General features: G+C 35.8%; 3 protein-coding genes across 11 annotated transcripts; all 3 read left to right on the top strand.

The window, feature by feature from the left end:
• Positions 1 to 1027: 1027 nt before the first annotated feature.
• Positions 1028 to 6140, top strand: LOC113688498 (uncharacterized). Of its 9 annotated transcripts, none has more exons than XM_027206324.2 (7): positions 1028 to 1232; positions 3519 to 3644; positions 3929 to 4139; positions 4248 to 4628; positions 4715 to 4825; positions 5432 to 5604; positions 5691 to 6140. In XM_027206324.2, exons 2-7 carry the CDS (start codon positions 3555 to 3557, stop codon positions 5880 to 5882), a joined length of 1158 nt encoding a protein of 385 aa, XP_027062125.1. In that variant the 5' UTR covers positions 1028 to 1232; positions 3519 to 3554; the 3' UTR covers positions 5883 to 6140. The 9 variants fall into 9 exon arrangements, with proteins under 9 accessions (XP_027062125.1, XP_027062124.1, XP_027062120.1 ...); XM_027206323.2 differs by having other exon boundaries at positions 1028 to 1236; XM_027206319.2 differs by having other exon boundaries at positions 1029 to 1232; positions 3902 to 4139.
• Positions 6141 to 12301: 6161 nt separating this feature from the next.
• LOC113688030 (protein trichome birefringence-like 39) lies at positions 12302 to 18107 on the top strand. The gene is made up of 5 exons (XM_027205611.2): positions 12302 to 12845; positions 12955 to 13126; positions 16410 to 16585; positions 16689 to 16847; positions 17533 to 18107. The coding sequence occupies exons 1-5, from the start codon at positions 12535 to 12537 to the stop codon at positions 17819 to 17821; spliced, it is 1107 nt and encodes a 368-aa protein (XP_027061412.1). The 5' UTR covers positions 12302 to 12534; the 3' UTR covers positions 17822 to 18107.
• A 1090-nt stretch (positions 18108 to 19197) lies between these two features.
• Positions 19198 to 21197, top strand: LOC113743243 (uncharacterized). The gene is made up of 2 exons (XM_027271205.2): positions 19198 to 20368; positions 20717 to 21197. Exons 1-2 carry the CDS (start codon positions 19418 to 19420, stop codon positions 20969 to 20971), a joined length of 1206 nt encoding a protein of 401 aa, XP_027127006.1. The 5' UTR covers positions 19198 to 19417; the 3' UTR covers positions 20972 to 21197.
• The last annotated feature ends 72 nt before the right edge of the window (positions 21198 to 21269 follow it).

Here is a 21269-nt window from a genome sequence, read left to right as displayed (position 1 = left end):
ATTTATTGGTAGCCTAGGCAAAGCTTAAAAGTGTAAATCTTACAAGGGCTACAATTACAAGTAATCTGTATTACCTTCGGTTTGACGATAATTTACCAACCCTTGAATAGACAGGGCAAAAAGTTAAAGAAAGTGAGTTGGACTTTGAGGGTTCTCACATCATGGACTCAGGGACCTTGTAGTTGATCCTTTGTAAGTGGGCATCGCTATAAGCAGAATTTTCTTGGCAATGAATTCTGATTCTTATATTTTGAGGGACACTTATTTGGGTCAAATTCCCTTCTTCTTTTTTTTTTTTGCTTTTTTCTTGGGGTCAAATTCGCTTCTTTCAAAAGCAATTTTTCACTTAATTTCTTAAGTTTTGTTGCAAAAACTCTTAGGAATAAGGAATTCGAGATGGAATTAGTTGCAAGAAGTTGTGATTCCACTAAACATCATAGGTAACTTCACTACTATTTTGAAAGATAAAATATGCTCTATGTAAATAGAACAATACAATCCTAATCTTGTCAAAAATTAAAAAAAATTGTAATTTTGGATAGATTACACTCTAAAAAAAAAAACACAATAACACAACATGTTTATTCCATGAATATTATTTAGCCCCAAAAAGAACAACTACTCTTGAATTAACAAGAAAAAGTAAAAGAAAGCCAACATGTATTGTAATTTTATTCTTTTCCACAATATTAGTATGCAAAAAAGACAATACTGACATTTATATTAATAAAAAGAAACCCAAATATTTTTAGAATAATGACTTACTAGGTATTTAAATTTTTTAGTCTAATGACTCAAATTGAAACCATAAAATGTAGAAATTTTGATCCCCTGACTCCTCCTCGCTTCTTAAATTCGCCCTTCTTTAGTCTTTACTATAATATATATATATATATATAGATGTTTTAGGTTGGTAGCATTTTACCTTTAAGTATATTCTAGGAATACACGTGTCAAGAACCCATACCCAAGGAAACCAGGTGAGCTCCACCTATACGTTTCTAATTCTCCTACTCAATTAAACTTATCTTTCTCTTACCCTATTTTATGTTAGTGATACCTCTGTTCCAAGTTACGACCTATTACTAATACTTCAATTTATCATCTCTTTCTTCAAAGCTAAAAACTTAACCTTTTTCTTGGCTTATCTTTCCTAATTATCTTCCGAAAAAAAAAAGAAGTGAGAGAGAAAGATTACTTTTTTCCTTTCTGGGCCTCCCTGTATTCCCCAAGTATGTAAGTGTGCTGCTTTAACTTTATTCATCATCACCACTTTCTTTAATCGCATGTTTCTAAAATATCTAGCATGTGTATGTCCTTTTTTGGATTCTTTTTCCTTTTTTGAACTCGTATTTCTAACTTCTGATCAGGTTATCCTTTTTTTTTTTTGTGTTTCTGTAATTTCTTCTGGTAAAAATTTTGAGTTTACGACTATAAAATTGTTTTTTTTTTTCGTGTCGAAGCTGCTGTTTAGCTGTTGCTATGTGGTTCCTGTACCTTTTTTTGTTTTGTAAATTTGGATGGTTTCGGAAGCTAGGGACGAAGAAGGTGAAGGGGGGGGGTGTTGGTTTGGGGGAGAGAGTGGCCATGATCATGTGATGACTGATAAGTTTGTGGTCTGGTGGGTTTTTCTTTGTCTGGTTTTTGTGGCTTTAGGATGTTTGCTTGCTTGTGTTTGATGAATTAATCGATGGGTTTGGAATAGTTTCGGGGGAGATTTGGGTTTAAGGGTGGTTTAGACGAACATGATTATGGGAAAGCATAAAGATTGACTTTTTTCTGAAACATGGAAAGCATCAAATTATTCCTTGTATGTGGAAAGAAGTAGTAGTATATTCTAATCTAGGGAAAGAATTTTCTGACAATATTTCCTAATAGAAGGTGAAGGTTTGTTATGCAAGGCGACATCAAATTTCCAATTTTATACGCCAAAGTAATGTGTTATGGGGTTTCTTCTTTGTCATGGGTTGCAGCATCACCGGAAGAAAGCCTCATTTTGCTTACTGTTATCTTATGTGCATACCATCATATCCTGCAGTTTCGTTTATTTGATTGAGTACCTGTCTAGTTAGATTTATAGATATGGGGGCAGTGTACAGGAATTTAGTGTTTAAGATGTAGAATCTGACGAATCAACTTTAGGCCATTCTGTTTGCTGGGTGATGAACTTGATCTCTAGTTTCTTTCTTTTCAATTCCTTATTTAAACTGGTGATTGTGAAGCTCAAGCACGTCTGTCTATCCTGAAATTGACAGATCAATGTGGAGTTGGTCTATTTGAGGATAGGGTTTTTGGCTTAGGGGGTCGTGCAAATAAATATAATTGTCTTGTTCTCTAGAAAAACATCCAACAACTAGAGTAGTTCCAGATCCTCGGGAATAGCTGTCTTATTTCCAATTGAAAGCAGTAAGATAAACCCTAGTTAATTATGCTGACTAATTGAACTCTTCATTCTGATGCTTCCATGTTTAGTCATGCTTGATGAAGCCTACTATTGATAGCATTGGAAAGTACTAGCTTATAAAATTGTAGTTGTTATGAATGATTCAAATTAGCCAAAGATTGGCTGCAAATTCTACAGTTTAGGTTTATGCTTTCTTCTTCTGCAAAGATTTCAGTCATATTCTCTGCAAAAAAAAAAAAATCTGCACCATGAATGCTGTGAAAATCTCTATATTCTGTTTGCTTTTTGGGAATTATATGAAGTTAGTAAAAATGCTTGACTTTTGAAGGTCTTAATTCATAATTACCTTAGAGGCCCTCTGCTGTTGAGATTGACAGGCATGAGTTGGAGAGGGCTTTTGCAATATGAATTAGGAATCTAGCATCCTTCTTCGTATGTGTAGGATCTTTCCTTTGATGTCTCAGCTAACCATTTACCAAAACTATTTTTCCCTGAAAATTTTCTTTCCTCTGGTTTACTGCTCGAATTATATGTTATTGATGATATATTTCTGATGGATATTTGGAGGATTTGCTTAGATGAAATTACTCTTTTTTCTAAATTTTAATTTCTCTTTACATGTAGATTGTGAATATGCAGCTTAGAACAATGCATCAGGTTGAACTACTAAGAATTTTTATCACAAACATTCAACCAACCTTGATATTATTCCATACCTTTGTTGTGCATGAATCTTTCTAGCCCTCTGCCTGAAATGTATTTTGGTGGACTTTTTCTACCCCATTTTAGCTAGAATGTTGGTTCCTAGTTTGTTCTTGCAACCCTTCTACTTATGTTATTGAGCATCAGGGAACTGTACATTGTAGGACTAAAGAACATTTACTGGAACTATGACTCAGAGGGCTAAAATTGTTGACTGATTGAGTTCATTATGCTATAATGATTATGCTCAATTTTGATGATCAGCTTGTATACTGTTTTGTCACTTGGTAGCAAATTTGCAATGGATGCTGCTATAATAATTAATAAACTGTGTCTTAGTACCCGATGGCTTCTTGCTATTAGGCAAGCTCTTGCTGTAAATCTTACAAAAGTCCTTTGTTGAATTTTGCAGCTGAGCATTAAAGCCTTGACGTGCTGAAGTAACTGCATGATGGACTTAAAAGGTTTAGCATGGATTGGAAACATATATGACAAGTTTGAAGCTATGTGTCTGGAGATGGAAGAGGTTATGTATGAGGTAGATGCCCTTACTTGTGGTGAATACAAGTTATCTTTTCTATTCTAAAGTAATCTCTGGTGCCACTTATGTTCTTATCTTTGCTTTTGGTGATACATTATGAAGTTGGTTAGTGGTGGTTTTCACAGACAAAATTACTGATTTGATTATCTAATAATGTGCTATGCGTGCTTTGCCTTGGGAGGTCTTATCGAATCTAAGTGTATGTAGTCTCAAAGTGTGGGTGTTTTTATTTTAAGTGGTTTAATTTTTGACAGGATGCTGTCAAATATGTTGAAAATCAGGTCCAGACTGTTGGTGCTAGTGTTAAGAGGTTCTATTCAGAAGTGATGAAAGATTTGCACTCAGATTCATATGTTGATCCTGTGAAAGTGGCTGCTGCTGACTTGTCATTGAATCCTTATGCTCACTCCAAAATGATACTGAAAGCAAATGCTAAAAAAGATGGTAGAGATACCAATTGGAAATTAAGTGATGAGTCTAAAGTAATTTCTGGTAAAGATTTGAACTTTCTGTTCTTTTTCAAAATTTTGGCGGAATAGGGTTCTTTTCATTCTTTTCCATCACGGTGAAAGTTATAGCTCTTACTCTTGGTGCATACAGGTAAAAGTAAAACCGGACTTTACAGACGTCCGGTAGCCAGTAGGAAAAGCAATTCTATGGTAAATTTTATGCCACCTGTGACTGGGCCAGTTGCACCATTTTCAGAGAATTTAAGAAACCTGTCCTCATTTTCTCAAATGAAAAAGAGTTGTCAAATGGCCTCTGGCTGTGTTGATGTCTTATCGCCACCAGCTGGCGCTGAAGAACGCTCCAGAATTGCAAATGAGAAGCTTTGTAAACCTATGGATGATACCAGTCTGCCTATGTCTCGTGCTTCATTTAATTCACCAGCTACCGCTGCTAAAACAATTGTGTCAGTTGTATCAGCTGAGCAGAAGCAAGCTGATTCTCCTTCTGATGGCTTATCATCAGAGTCCTCTGGTATCATCTAAAACTGGATTCAGTTTTGTCCTTTCACTTATTTCATTATGATTTCTGCATTTGACGCACCCTAACTGCTGCTTTAGCTGTAGGCACATGTACAAACAGCACAGTGGTTTCCCAGACTCAGAAGACAATTGCAACTGGAACAGACAGCATAAAATCTGTTGAGGAGGAGGTCTTCATGGCCCACCAAGGTATTAATAAAACCAAATTGTATTCCAACCTTTCTTATGGCTAAGTTATTGGAAAGTCGAGTTCCAAGTGATGGAATGTAATTCAATCATTAAAGGTCTCGGTCTATTGCGTCCAGAAAAGGGTTAAACTTTGTGTGAGAGGATCATTTCTATAAGTCATTCTAGGACTTGCATCTAGGCAAAGTGAGATGAAGTGCATCAATTTTTACCTAAAGTGAAGTCAATTATGGCATTACTAGATGGGATTACCTGTTGTCTTCTCAACGTGGAGACTGAACTTGGACTCCTGCTATATTGTGCATTTTGGCTGAAAATTTTTCACGACAAACAATCATATAATCTCATGATCTCTATCTCTCTCTCCCCCAGAAAATTGGATAGGCAAGATCATGAAAAAAATTTTAGGATAACTGTAGCACTTTTTGTGATTTGATATAAACAAAGTAATTGGAAGACGTGTTTATGATACAATAAAAAAAAATCTTGTCCAAGCACAGTATGGGCTGACGCAACCTAGGCACCAAATTTATGTACCAGTGACTTTCCTGCCTCTTCCTCAGTAGGTCTCTGCTTTTGCTAATATTGTTCTTTCTCTATGCTTGACAGAAAGATTGGATGACTATAGTGTAAATGCAGCCAAGAATGATGATACTGTGGACCCGGATGTGGAAATTATTGAGCCGTTTGATGAGTCAAAATTAGGGGAAACATGTGTCTTGGTGGAGGGGGATGAGCTTCATTTTTTACCTCAAGGGAAGGGCAATCACAAATCCTACAAGGTTCTCTCTCTCTCTCTCATCTGTTAGAGTTGAAGGATTTCTTGTGTGAACTTTTCTTCCCTGACTGGACAAATTTCTTCTTGTAGAAAAAATTGCGCGAAGCTTTCTCCTCCAGGATGAGGTTAAAAAAGAAGGAATATGAGCAGCTTGCAGCGAGATACACCGAGCAAAACTCAAATCAAGAGGGTGCAGAGAGAGCAATGACCGATCGTCCTGCAGAGTCTAACACCAAGTCATTTCCAGTTCATAGTTCTGAAACTGAGTGGGAGCTTGTCTAAATGTGCTGCTGCCGTAAATAAGATTGCCTTAGTTCGTACTATTTGGTTTCCACCTGCAGCAAATGGAAGCTGACAATGTGTTAAAAGAGTGTAAATAATGGCCAGCGGAGATGTTTCGCCTTAAAAGAGTATAATAGGGTTTAAGTTAGTTATGTATAGAAGGGGAAATCTTCCATTTAATGGTCTTTACTATCATATGATTTGCAGAAAACCCAGTTTTATGAATGAATGAATGAATGAATGGCTTCTAATGGTAAATCCCTTGATTGTCTGGTCTGTGGCTGCCTGTAAATTTGCAGTTAATTTATTAATCTTTATTTACAATTCAAGTTTCATGAATACTGAGGCCGCCACTATGTTTTATCCATTAGGAAACTGGGGGAAAATGATGGTTGGATGCCATTCTGATCCAGGAAAGAAATTCCTAGTTGAGGTTGGATCCAGCTCCTCACAGAAGTTGGACGGTAGGATAACTGTTAAACCAGATTATTCAGGACAGAAAAGCTATTGAAAATTTCCTGTTTTATACATTCCAGCGTTTTACCATTTAAAAGGAGTAGCTTGTTTACTTTTACACAGAGACAATGAAAAAGAAGAAAAGCTTGTGACCTAGACAACCCTAGGTTGCATAGTATACCCCACCCCCGAAAGCTTTGTGGAAACATTTTTAGCAAACGATTTTTTAGTACAAAAAAGGGACACAATCCCTTTCATAACTCACAGTTTTTTGTATGAGTGTTTCGATAAATGGACTCTGCGAAGACACTTCAAAAGCCGGCAACTTTTGAAGTGCTCCGCAGCACTTAACTACTAAACCCCCCAAACCCCCCCAAGCGAGACGTAATGAGATTTTTTCCTTCTTTGGCACAGATAAACAAAACAAGAAGTAGCTTCATTCAGATTCTGGACTGGTTGTATTCAGGGTCGTTTTAGTCGTGTTGCGGGTCAGAATTAGGTCAGAACTTTTATACTTTTTAATTATTTTTTTTACTTTATAAATATTAAATTGTTACGGTACATTTTTTATAAAAATTAAAAAAAATAGTAATTTAAATGGGCTCTTAGCGTTCCCCTCTCATTCTTTACTGTAGTCCTCCATGTATAACCAAAAAAGTAGTTAAAAAACTTCAATAGGGAGAGGATAGAAAGTAAGGGTGAGAGGGGACAAAATAGAGATAAAAAAGTGATTCTTGGAACCTAATCCATTATCCTTTTGGCTTCTAAAACACCCAATTCGTTACTTGGTAAAGTAAGTTTGGTACGTTTATTATAGGATGCTATCAATTGCAGTCAAGATTTCTTGTTTTAGCCAATCCACTATGTTAGAGGGTGCTATCAATTACGATCAAGATGGCTGGATGACTTGACGTTGCAAGAAGACAACAAATGAATGTTACAAATTACATGTGGCCAAAGTTGCCCTACTTGCTTTAGAAGCAATATCTGTCATCACCATTCAAATGTGACAAAAGCTTTAAATAAATCGTAGACAGTAAAAAAGAAATGGTGCATGTCTCAAATTCAAGTTCTAAAGAACTAGATATTTTGCTCTTAGGCTTACCAAGTTAGCCTTGTTTGGACAGTAATTTTTCAAAGAAAGATTGCTATGTTTTCCATGAACACATTTCACAATCACCTTTTTACCTCACATAAATCAAATCATTACAGTAATTTTTCTACGAAAAAATCTAGAAAAATGCAATCCTAACAAAGCTGTTACTTGGTAGGTCTAAGAGCAAAATATCTAGTTCTTTAGCCTTGAATTTGAGACATGCACCATTTCCTTTTGGATTAATTTGAGAAATTATGAAATATTTGGATTAATTTGGCCTTAATTATTTTTTTTCGGTATTGTACTAACCTTTCAATGATTGAGCATTGTATTTGTTGTTGATAGATTTTGCATGCAAGATTAGGCTTGACAATAATGTTATTGACTAATTGATATATACCAAAACATGATCTATAACTTCAAAAGTGGATTGGAGAGGTTAACCTAGTTCTAAAAGCTTCGTGACTTCTCTATAATTGTAGATTACATTAACGTGATCTTTGGTACTCTGGCCAAACTTAAATTTGGGTGGAAATCTTCATTTTGGGCAAACCCCCAAGTGGATTCTGTTCCTCATTTCCCTGATCAAGATCTCCATACAAAAAGAGTTCTTTTTTTTCAGGCCTCACAACTCACAAGTTGATAGTCTTATCTTAGTGACCAACCCACATGTGAAGCACTATACAAAAAAACTACTAGACAGTGTGGCTGTTTCCATATAGTTCTAAACTTGACCCCATCCCCCACAATTCATAAGTAACTAATCAATGTTACAAGACTCCTTTATTCCAAAAAAAAAGTACCATTTTGGGGCCACCAATTGAATGATTGGAATTCATTTTATTTGTTCTTTAAGAAAGCCTCTAAATTAACGTATAGATTAAGAAGTGTTTCTTATTGAAAATCAAGTGCAGCGATTTACATTAAAAAATTATCCTAGACTAAAGGTTTTCCATAGTTGCCATAGAACAAAAGTCCGAGTCACACCATTTTTAGTCCCTTTCGCTTCTCCCTACATCTTTCCTCTTTTTGCACTTTCCTTTCTATAAAAATTTCAGAACAAGTAATATTTAACTAGCATTTTATTTTAAAATCCACCTCAAATAATTCCCCCAAATATTGTTATATATATATATATATATATATATATATATATATATATATATATGTATATGTATTGTGTGCGCCATTGCCCACCATGCGTGTGTGCAAGGGTGTTAGCACCAAGAGCAAGAAGTGGTGGGGAGGCGGCTTTGGTGGCACTATGAATTATTACGTGGGATTGACTAACGCTGAAAGAGAAGTATGGAGGAATGCCGCCATGCATATGGCTATTGCTGTGTTTTCATTTTTGTGTGGAGAAGATCGATTCTTGGGACAAACGGCAGACCCTACAACATGAGCCCCTTCTTCAATTTTCATCATGTCAAAACTCAAAGACTCCTGAATTGAATTCTGTAATGTCGAAAACCAATCAATTTTATACTCTATTAGGTACTCATTTCTTGATTTTCAACTGTTACTTGACAGCCCCAAAGACACCCTTATTGACACTTAGAAATTTGCCCAAAATTCAAAATCAAAAGGTACCACCATTACGTTCTGTCTACGACTGCTCCTTGTTATATTATGTATGGGTTGCAAGCCATTTGGGAAATTTTTTGGTATTGTTTATTATGACACTTTTGTGCTGTAATGACAGTGATGTATACAAAATATAAGATGGTTGGAAAACATATTAAAAAGAGGAAGTTTTTCGGACAGTCCCTAATCTATTGTCTTTGCATGGTTTTTGCCTTTCAACTATAAATTGTCACAAATAAGTCCTTAACAAAAAAAAATGCTTAGTTTAAGGATTTTCATTAATTTTGGCCATTAGATGTGACCGAATTAGGAACAAAACCAACCAAAAAAAAAAAACCCACAAAATAGTCTAAAAAGTCTAGTAACTGATTATTTCATCAAATTAAGGCTAGAAAAGGTGAAAGATGAAAGAAGATGATAAACCATTAAATTTCACGTTATCAGTTGGCTTAATATAGTAGGTTTTTAATCAAATCATGGGTTGGTTTTTCTTTTTGATTGGTTTTGCCCCTAGCTCCGTTACATTTAACACTCAAATTTGACGGAAATCCTTAAACTAAGCATTTTTTTTGTTTATGGGTTTATTTGTGATAACTTGTAATTTAGGGACCAAAACCATGTAAAGTGAATAGTTCAGGGCCTCCCAAAAATAGGAACGGCAATTGGGACAGATGCGCGCCATGGGGGATAAGGGGATGGGGGTTGGGGCGGGGGGATTTTCCCCCGTTAAGGACCCCTGCCCCGCCACCCGTTAATATATATATATATATATATATATATATATATATTTATATGTATATATATAGCATTTAATTTAATTAGTTTCAAACTTATAATAATGATATTATTAGTTATAAGTATTATATAATATATATATATAAGCATATGTAATATAATTGATATTATCAATTATACTAATAATTATACATGTCTACTAATAGAAATTATTAATTAGTTATATTAAATTTACTAATACATTTACACTAAATCCTCAATTACACTTAACACAATAACAATTTTTTTTCAAAAAAATACAATAATAAGTTAGTGATTGTATTTTTTTCAAAAGTGAAAACTTGACTACTGTAGTTGTATTTGTTTCATCATGTTAGATTATATTCAAATAGTTTTTGTTTGATTATTTTTATGAATTTTAATTATAAAATTACAACGGATAATGATTTGATGATGTATTCATATTTTACTACTTAATTATTTGCTAGAATTTAATTATAATAAAATTATATAACAAATTTTTATTAACCTCACAGAAGAAGAGGGGGAAGTGGGGGCGGGCCCCAATTCCACCCCGTTGCCCTCACTAGCCAGAAAGTTTCCTCTATTAAAAAATAATAGAATTCTTGTCCAAATAATAATCACAAATGAACCCCTATCCCTCAATCCAAAACGGTGCCTGAAAACAGTCCCCTCCATGAATTAATTAGCTGAATACTACATTTTACAGGTGTTGTGCCACTTCATCATTTTTATCCATTTTCGCAAGAAAATAACCAGAGTACGTAACCAAAAACACAATAATTTCCAATCATAAGCCTTCGAGTTATTAAAGTTCACAAGTGTCGAGCACATAGCAGGATGGTTGCTTCGGAGATAAAGAGTGATGGCTAAGCAAATAACTATTGGATACATGGCAGAAAGAAACTATCATCCCTAAATTGTCATATCAGCTCTTTTGTCCAATTAATTCCATCCACCTTACAAGTACTCTTACTTAATTAATGACAACAATATTGTAAACACAATACCAATTCAGACTTCTAGTAGAGTGATTAAATTAAAAAGAAAAGACAAAAAAAAAATTGAAAAGAAAGGATTGAGGATGGTTCCATGATGTTGGATTGATTGTAACTTTAATAAGATAAAAGTCAGCAAGTCTCAATTGCTGAATCTTCAATCTTCCAAGGCATCAATTTCATTTTGTTCTCTTTATCTTGCCATGTAAATAAAGTATTATCAGACTCAAATAATATGTGGTGCGGCCTGGTCTCAATCAACAGTCACTGGTGTCCTCCACTACTTTAATTGGACGAATGTGATTATGGTAGCAAAGAAAATTCACGCGGAAAGTTCTAACAATATGATAAAGAAAGAAGAAGAAGCACGAGCACGGCAGGAATTTTGTTAACACTACCGTCCACCCTTGAGCTTTGTCGTAATTACAAAGACACCTCGTCTAGTTCTAGACTTAAATTTTAATTTCCCACAACAACTCTTTAAACTCATGATTTTGTTTATTTTTATTTTCTATATTATGTGGGTTAGTTCAATGATACAAAAGCGTTAGAGGAAATGTGCGTGTAATTATTCAATTTCTAGGATGGATCAAAGAGTAAAATAGACTAAGATTAAATTCTCACCGTTGAAAAAAATGTCGAGCTTTTCTTACATGTGATTTATCTGTTCACTAGTTATCCTAGGAACTTGATTTTAACAAAAGAAACAAATTGAATTATGGCCTCCATTTGATTTCTTGAAGTTTTTACAAAAGTCTAAGGGCTTGTTTAGAAAGGAATTTTTCACTAAAAAATCTCTACATTTTTCGTAAATACGTTTTCTGATCGTCTTTTTACTTCACATATATCAAATCGTTACCATACATTTTCTATAGAAACTCCAAAAAATTACAATCCAAACATTACCTAAATCAGCACTAGAAATTGACCGTAGTTTAGGTCAATCCAAGTTTGTTCAAAAAATTTCATTTCCTAAAATGTTTAAAAAGGAAAAATAATGCTTAAGCCACTTGTAGTTAATAAGAGCAAATGTGAGAAAGAGAAGGAAACAGAATCTAATACTATGTATTATATATAGCCCATGGTTTTGATAAACTCTCGCATGTTAGTAGTGTAGAAGAGAAAGAGAGGCAGCTGCGAGTGGAAGTCATTAACAAAATGTGCAGCTTAATTAATAATGATGCTAGAGACAATTAACCTTAGCATATGCAATTAATAATAATGTTTATTGCCACCTTTACCAAAAGTTTTAGAATCACCTACCAAACACAAGAAAAGTACACAAAGAGAACTTTATAAAAAAGGCCATCCTTTTCTTTAAAGAAAAAGAACACTCAAATGAGGTTTCAAAATATTTCAAATGCAACAAAAAAAGAAAGAAAAAAAAATTACCAACCCCACAGGCTAAAGTCCAGCATATAGCCCAAACAAGATCAGATTAATCACAATTTTTTTTTTAATTCTTCTTGTAGAAATTCACAATTCACAAATGGATATATATATTTAAAAAAAGAGACACTTGTTTGTTGGCGCCTGGGGGAGGTGGGGTTCATCTAATTTTCAAGGGCATGTGCAACTGGGAATACTTTCTCATCATTCTCTCTCCCTCTCTCTCTTTCTAACCAGAGTCCACAAGTCTCGCACAATATTAGTATATAATGTTGTACACTATATAGTATATGAAACACATTTCTTAACGACAAACTTTACCTCAAAACCTCGTTATTTAGCTCCGACAAATCTGCTGGGCTAGAAATCCAAGATGAGATTTCTGTTCATCCCTTCAGTACTTTTACTCTTTCTTTGTTCATGCCAAACAGCAAAAGCTGATGATGAAATCGAGAATTTCTTGAATGCTGCCAATATTAGTACCACTAGTTCAATTGGAGCCACAATGCTAGCCACTGGTTGCAACATTTTCAGAGGCAAATGGGTATATGATGCTCAATATCCCCTTTATGATTATGCATCATGTCCCTTCATTGATACAGAATTCAACTGTCTCCTCTACAAGAGGCCTGACAAGTTGTACCTCAAATACAGGTGGCAGCCATTTTCATGTAACATCCCAAGGTACAAACTCCATGAGTGCTCCTCAGAACTCTTCAATCTCAACTTTGGTTTCTTGAATTCTCTTCTGGTCTGGGATTGGAGTTCCAACTCTGCTACTTTTTTTTTGCAGGTTTAATGGGCTGTATTTCTTGGAGAAATGGAGGGGGAAGAACATCATGTTTGTTGGCGATTCATTGAGTTTCAACATGTGGGCATCATTGGGTTGCATGATTCACTCTTGGGTGCCGAAGGCTAGGTACAGTCTGATAAGGAAAGAGGGGCTTTCTGAAATTGCATTTCTGGTAAGTTTTAGTCCTAATCTCCAGCCATGTTTCTTTCTTCACGCGTCTTGTCTCTTGATGGTTCACCGCCTAAGGTTTTCAAGATTTTGAGCAACCTTTCCTGTTGAATTGGTTGAATGATGACTTGATTTGGTGCATGCATCACCTCTCTCCTGTCTCTGTCCTAGGTTTTTGGAAGGTGAAGTGATAGATGTTCATGACTACACTTCCCTTCTGTTATTTCTGCCCCAAATTTTGTCACTTGCACTCCGTCAAACAACCATTTTCTTCTCCATTCTGCTCGTACTGTACCATGTCCTCAGCTAAGCTAGTATGATTGACGGAGAGGCTATTACTAAGACCATACTCGCTAGCTCACGTGTGGTGCACTAAAACTAATCATCTGTCATCAAATAATAATCGTAAGTGTTTTTCAGACAGGTTAATGCTATGAATTTTTATTAATACTAGTGCATCACGTAATATTACCACATAATGGGCACGTCGCACCTAATATTTTTATAGTTCACATCGCAATTTTTCAACACTTGATTTGAATTCAATTGCCATCCGCCTTCGTGGCTATTGTCACTTTCTTGATTTCTTCCTTAAATTGATAATGTTTGGTTTCCGAATGTGACTGCCGTCAAGGCGCTTTAAGATGGAATTCGAGTTTGGTAAAGGAAATATTGGGACCCCATATGCTCCTGAGACTGGATAGATCAGGGCATTAATTTTTGGGACACAAACTTTTTGGGACTTCTTTATTCCGATGGTGAATTGCCAGTTGTTTTTCTCCATACTTGTTTGGTTAGAAAGTTTTTGGAGTGATGGCGTGCTTGGTGAATTTGCCAGTTGTTTTGAGGAAGAAAAGAATCAATTTTTGCAAAGTTGTTGATGGTCCATGTCCATGAAACTTTCAACGCATTTAGCCTTTTCTTTCACATGGAGAAAGCTGTGGTAAAGAAGAGGACAAAGAAACGCATCTGCAACACTTGAGACTTCTGTGAAAAGAATTTAAACTGCAGATATGAGAAGAATTTAAAAGTCTTGCTAATGATTACATGTTGTAAATTTGTCCCAATTTGTCTTGTAAGTGTTTTGACTTTAAAAAAAAAAAAGAACAGGAATCTTTTTGAAAATGGTGATGGTAAAAAATACTAGTAGTAATATGCACCATCTTTCAGGAGTAATTGAGGGAGGCATGATTGAAAAATCAGGTAGAATTTGAGGGTGTCATTATGATTGTGGAAGAAACCATGCATAAAGTTGAAGCGGTAGTCCACAAAAAAAAAAAAAAAAAAAAAAGAGAGAAGGACTTTTGGCTTATTTTTTAAAATAATTAATGATTTTGTCTTTTTATAGAGGGGAGGAGGACTGCTGGAAAATGACTAATCAATTAATTAATTCGGGTTTTGTTGTCTTCTTTGGTAGAATTAAATTTGGTGAAAGAGGCATTCTGGCTTATTTGCTTGCTTCCTAATAAATTCTGAACTAGTCCAATCAGTTTTATGCTACAACATCTCTTTTTTATAATTCCGCATCCAAAGTTTTTCGTGTTTCAAATCCTAAAATATAGAAAATCGATCATTGGGTTTTCTGCAAAGTTTTTATCTTATCAATTTTGAGAAATTTTGTATTTTGACATCACCATCTGGTTTATCATGAAATTTTGACTTTGGAAAGTTAGTATAATGTAGGGTTTTTCTATTCTATAACTTAAGGGCACGTATACAACCAAAGGTCCACTCATATTATATATTATCTGCAAAAATTTAAATTTTCTAGACAAAACAAAAGGGGTGGGGTCGAATGACGTCATAATTTCATATTTGGCCCCTTCCTTCTTTTGGGTGTGCTTATATTGTACTCTAAGGGCGCACAGTAATTGAAAAAAGCCAATAAAGCATTTTGCTAATAAAGAAAGGGTTGACTTTTTATATATTAATAGTGTAATGATTTTTTTTATACTAACAGTTTTAGATATATGTCATGTATTCATGATTTGAATTTCAAATTTGAATTTGTGTTAAGTTTTAAATCTGCTTGCATAAAAGTTTTTTTACACTCACAATGTATATAAATGTTATCCGTGAAGAAGTTGAAATTTAATGTATAACACAAAATTATCCAATCTTGGTAGACTTTATTCATCGGTCCATGAAGGTGTGTATAGGAGGAGTATATATATATATATATATTTTGTCAGCAACGATACATTTATATAATCTATTCTATTCTAATTTAGGGGAGGAGGAGCCTATGGAGGCTATGGTAGGGAGTTAGTGGATATAGGAGGAGTATAGGAAGAGAAATTATGTTGTATTGATGAAGAAAATCGGACCACCTACCCTTATTTGTGGAACTTAGGAGTGATTTTTGGTCAAAGTGATGGCGTGATTGCCTTGTTGGCAAAAACAGAAAGTAGGGACGGGACAGCCGGACAAGGACGCATGTTGGTAGAAACGAACTGAAATACGGAATCGGGAAAAAGAAGTCCCAAACAGCTAATCCATGGACCATCCTGTCTGCGATTTGCTTTCTTCTAAGTGTCCATCTGGCCTATTGTGAATCCTATCTTCAACAACTCGTGAATGGCAATGGGTGTGAGTAGTGTCATCTTTAGGAAGATAAATATTTTTCGAATTCTTTTTTGAAAAGTTAAACGTTTTGAGTCGTTACTATGATGTTTTAGATTTAACTTTAATTTCGATTGTCATTTTTAAAAGTTTTTTTTTATAGAAAAATATTCAGTAAGGATTTGATGTATGTGACGTAAATAAAAGATTAAAAAATAATGTTCACGTAAAACATAAAAATTTTTCTAAAGAAAACCACATTCCAAACAATATAGGAACATTAGTCAAGTGATTCTTAACGTATTTGATTCAACTATCAATCTTTCTTTTTGCACACTCTCCCCTTTTACGGTTTGTGTTCTCTCTTGGATAGAAGGAACCAAAAAAAAAAAAGAAAAAAGGAATATGTTAAACATCAATGGAATGTTAAAGAATTATTGTATGCAATTTTGTTGATCTAATTTAAGGTAAATGTAGCAATCAAATTTCTCAGATAAAGTAACAAAGATGGTTGACTTACTAGAACCATACAAGTAGATTTTATTCTGTGTGGAGGAATCGAACTCGAAATCTTTCACTTACACTTTCTCGACTAATAATTCTGAGATTCTTTTTATTACTCTTAGACGTTGTCATGTATATTCTTTTGTAGCAAAAAAAAAAGAAGAAAAAAGAAAAATGGAGGCCTTGTGGTAACAATTGTGATTTGTTTTTGGTTTGATTAGGATTATAATGTTAGGATACTACTATATCGCACCCCATACCTGGTGGATATGGTGAAGGAAAAGGAGGGCGTAGTTCTAAAGCTGGACTCCATTAGGGGTGGAGATGCATGGAGAGGGATGGACCTTCTAATTTTCAACTCTTGGCATTGGTGGACCCATACTGGAAGATCCCAGCCGTAAATTCTCCAATTTCATAAATTTTTTATGATTGAAATTTTTATGGTCAATTTATATTTTAGGCTGTATTAATTGATTTCAGTGCCCTATGATCTAACGCAGATGGGATTACATACAAGATGGCGTCAAAGTTCAGAAAGATATGAACCGTCTGATTGCTTACTACATAGGGATGACAACATGGGCCAGATGGGTCGACCGGAACGTCGATCCTTCCAAAACTAAAGTCATCTTCCAAGGAATTTCCCCTACTCACTACTTGTAAGCAATTTCTCTGTTCCCAATTCCTCACCTAATTTGAGATTAGTTTATTGCAATTTCCCTCCAATTTCATTGTAAAATCCAAGTACGCAAATTATGCATATATATCAAAACCAAAAGGCTCGTAGATAAACATTATGGTTGTTTGTAGAAGAACTAAATATATTTAGTTTGACAAGATTTTAGCATTCCATTTTTTTCAAGTCCAAATGCTACTACGAAATCACCACTAACAAGTAGCAATACCTATTTTTTTCCTCCCCGTTGTAAAGTTTAGAGTCTTTTCTTGAACAAATTAGAAAAAAAAAAGTTGCAATATCTATTTTTCGTGAAACATTATTCTTCAAGAGTTAACCCTTTGAAGTTATGTTTAAAAATGAATTAATTTTATACACACTGATACAGTAAATATAGTATCGCCGTTAGATACTTAACAATTAATCTAAATTTAAATTTTATATAATTATCAAGCATCTAACCATGATAGTGTATATACACTGTCATATCCCCGTTAGATGCTTAACAATTAATCTAAATTTAAATTTTATATAATTATCAAGCATCTAACCACCTAACAGTGTATGTACATTGTCAGTATACATAAATAAGATTAACTCGTTAGAACTTTGCCTTTGAACTAGTCTACAGAACCTTAGCGGTTGTTAATCTTTGCAATTGAATTCAGGGGCAGGGAATGGAATGCACCGTCAAGATCCTGTGCTGGCGAGACACAGCCATACTTTGGTGCAAGGTATCCGGCAGGCACACCATTGGCTTCAATAGTTCTGAACAAAGTTCTGAGCAGAATCAAGAATCCTGTTTATTTATTGGACATCACAACACTTTCACAATATCGCAAGGATGCACATCCAACATACTACAGTGAGCACAGTGGCCTGGATTGCAGCCATTGGTGTCTGCCTGGATTGCCTGATACTTGGAATGAACTTCTTTATGCAGCTCTTTTTGGTTGATGGGGAAGATACAGAAAAAAGGGGTAGCAGGAATGAACTCTGACTGATACTTAGTTCATCAACAGAAAGAAATGTCCATTGTTTAAGGGTAGAAATTGGCTCTATTCTATTTATCTCGTGCAATGCAAGGGAATAATTTGATCACTGTTTGATTGTTTCAATTGTAAAGTGGAGACTACGGGGGCTTTTGGCATGAGAGGATGCCTGATTAAGAAGTTGTTCTCATTTTTTGAGAATTATTAATGTTATTGGATTATTTTCAGGCCAATTTCAGGCAACTATAGCATTCTCTTGTGTCAGAATTGCTTCATCTTTTTGTTCTGTTAATGTGGTTAAAATTCTACCATTCATCGATATCGCCTTTTAAACTGGAAGTTTTGCAATACAGGGGCTTTGACAAGTCATTCTTTAGTACTCGAACGTTAACCTTAAATTTGAAGCTGTTTTGGCACTTCAGTTGGAAATGCATATTTTCAAACTGCCAAATTTCATCAATTCAACATACTGATTATTACTTCAGTCCCTCGAAAGAATACCAGTCTCTCTTTGGGGACTTCCATTAGTCTACAGCACTAGACTACGGGCTGATTGGCAACTGCTTTGCGACTTGAATTATAAACGCATTAGCACTTTGGGCTAGTTCAATGAAACAAGTGGACAACAAGCCTCATGGCATCTAGGAGGATCAAAGTGGATTTGATTAAACCACAATTGAAACACCGTCCATGTCTAGTTGGATCCAGGTCAGTGAGTGGAAACCAGATTTTGACTTGGAAATGGTTCTAATACTTATAGTTACATTTACTAAATTCTGTAATCACCTTTTCTGCTGCCTGCCTGCGTATAGGAAAGATCGTGTATTTACATCCCGTTGTTGATGTAAGAATTGTATTAATAAACAATTTGTAAGAATTTCTGTAAAACGATGTATGATTACAGGGGTACGCCGTGACTCATGATGATGACTCGAAATAATTCATCCCAAACGTTTTTGTACCAAAAAATTGTAGGAAATCATCAATAGTATGTTCCTGCTGAATGCTGGCACTTGGGCTTTCCTTTGTGATATTAAACAAAACAGCACTATCGATTTCTCGGTCCGTTTTGGTATACATGTTGACCCATATTCATATTTGCCCCAATTAATCATTTTCATGCAGTCATATTTACATAAATTTGAACTTGGAAATGTTTACATATACATCTTCATTTTTCTAAATTCCAATTATCCACACAATTTTTCAAAAAGCATTGCCGATTCGTTGTATCATTCCTGCTGAAAAAAAACACGTGTACATCTTTGCTTGACTCGATTGCTGACTCACACAGGCCACCACCCCACAACACCACTACATTGCATGAGCTTTGCCCACCTGTCATTTCCTCTTCTTACATCGATCTCCTTGGAAACCGCCATCACCTCTGGGCCTCAGTTTTTATAACCATTTTCCAAACTTCCTGATGTCTCGAATTCTCACACAGAGTCACATTGCATAGGATACATCCTAGTACTGCATTTTTTTACTACATAAAATCCATTTGTGTTCCAAAAGAAATTTCCAAAGATATCTATCATCTTTTGATCAAGAATTGACAATGTCGTCAGAGCAAATGAGAAGGGAAGATGTTACGGATGAGCGAGCAGTCGATGCAGAGAAAGACAGGGTCCCAAAAATGGCTACCCATTTTGAGTCTCTGGCTGTGAAAGCCGGTGGAGGCACAGATGAAGAAAGGGGTGAAGGGATAGAAAGGAAGAAGGGCGAAGAGGAAGGTAAAGAGAAAGAAATGCCTTCCTTGGAGGAGATAACCGAGTATAGGCAACAGGCGCAGCAGAATTCCATGGAGGCCATCAGGGCTGCCGAGGAGCGTTCGCGGCAGGCAAAGGAAGCGGCATGTCAGAAACCTGGTGCAACATCTGAGTATGCCGCTGAGAAGGCAGGGCAAGCCAAGGAAACAGCGAAGCAAGGAGTTCAAACTGGATCCCAATATGCTGCAGAAAAGGCAGGCCAAGCCCAGGAATCTGTCAAGCAAGGTGTTGAAAGTGGAACTCAAGTTGCTAGTGAGAAGGCTAAAGCCTTGAAGGACGCCGCTGTTGAAAAGGGTCAAGAGGCCAAGGATGTTACAGTGGAAAAGGCGGTCCAGGCTAAGGATGCTACAGTGGATGCAACCAAGAAGGCGGCTGGTTATGTTGGAGAACAAACAGCGGTTGTTAAGGATATTACAGTGGAAAGCGGCAAAACTGCAGTAGGATACATGGGAAAGGTGGCCGGGGAAGCCACAGACATGGCGGCCGTGGCTGGCTGGGGTGCGGCACATTACACGGCAGAAAAGGCTGCTCAGGGTACTAAAGTAATGGCTGATGTAGCTGGGGTGGCCAAGGATAAGGTGGCGGGTGCAGGACAGACAGTTGTCGGGTATACTGAGAGTAAATTGGCTGCTGCTAAAGATGCTGTAGTCGCAACTGAAGAAAGTGCTGCCGAGCATGCAGCTAGGAAGAAGGCTGAGGCTCAGAGAGAATTAGAGGAGAAGAAATCAACTCCAGTTAAGGTAAATCAGTGAGTCATAATTTTCATTATTCGCACATCGGACTGATTATGATTTTTTACCATGAAGATACGAGTAATTGATTTGTTTGCACCACTTATTTATGATGCTCACAGGACAAAAGGTAAAGCAAATATCTGGCTGAAGAATTGTGCTTATGAATCACTAATAAAAAACAAATTTTTACATTTGAGGTATCACCTATCAAGTATCAAAGTATTTTCTAGGCGATTTTGCATCTTGCATTGTCCTAGAAAATTGCAAAAGCTGTGGAAATTGTGTTATACTCCGTGCCTTTTTTCTCTTTGGCTGGCTTTTGGTGATTGATTTTTGACCCTGAAACATATGTAGGAAGGTGGATTCATCACCAAGGAAAATCAATACGAGGAAGAGGGAGGAGAAGCCAAACCAACAGAAAAGGAGTTTATCCAAGAAGAAACGAGACAAGAAGGACAGGGCGGTGGAGTGCTGCATGCAGTTGGCGAAACTTTAGCAGAAATTGGTCAAACGACGAAAGATCTTCTTACCGGACAGGGCCTGCCTGGTCAGACTCACACCTTCGATAAAGATGAATCACACAAAGAAGAGCAAAAAGGGCAATCTTGACTGAAATTGATTTAGTGCTTCGCATATATTATCATGTTGCTGTTGTGTATGAAAGGCCTTCCAATGATGCTGTTTTTTTTCTTTTCATCATGTTTGCTTATGTAGTTATGTTTTGTGGCGAAGGAAATTTGGGTGCAGTTCAGATGTTCAATTCTGTTAACTATTGTATGTAATCCTCTTTGATGCGTGGTTTCTTATGTTCAAGAATCTCATAAGGTTCAGTGCAGTTCATATATTCGAAAATCCTTCTTTCTACTTTCAAATGTTGTCTCCTCTCTCTTCATGGGGGGAAGGAATC

This window comes from Coffea arabica, chromosome 5e (assembly GCF_036785885.1).
Source record: "Coffea arabica cultivar ET-39 chromosome 5e, Coffea Arabica ET-39 HiFi, whole genome shotgun sequence".
Taxonomy (NCBI): Eukaryota; Viridiplantae; Streptophyta; class Magnoliopsida; order Gentianales; family Rubiaceae; genus Coffea; species Coffea arabica.
The sequence above is the reverse complement of the archived record's forward strand: the minus strand, read 5'-3'. Positions and strand labels throughout refer to the sequence as shown.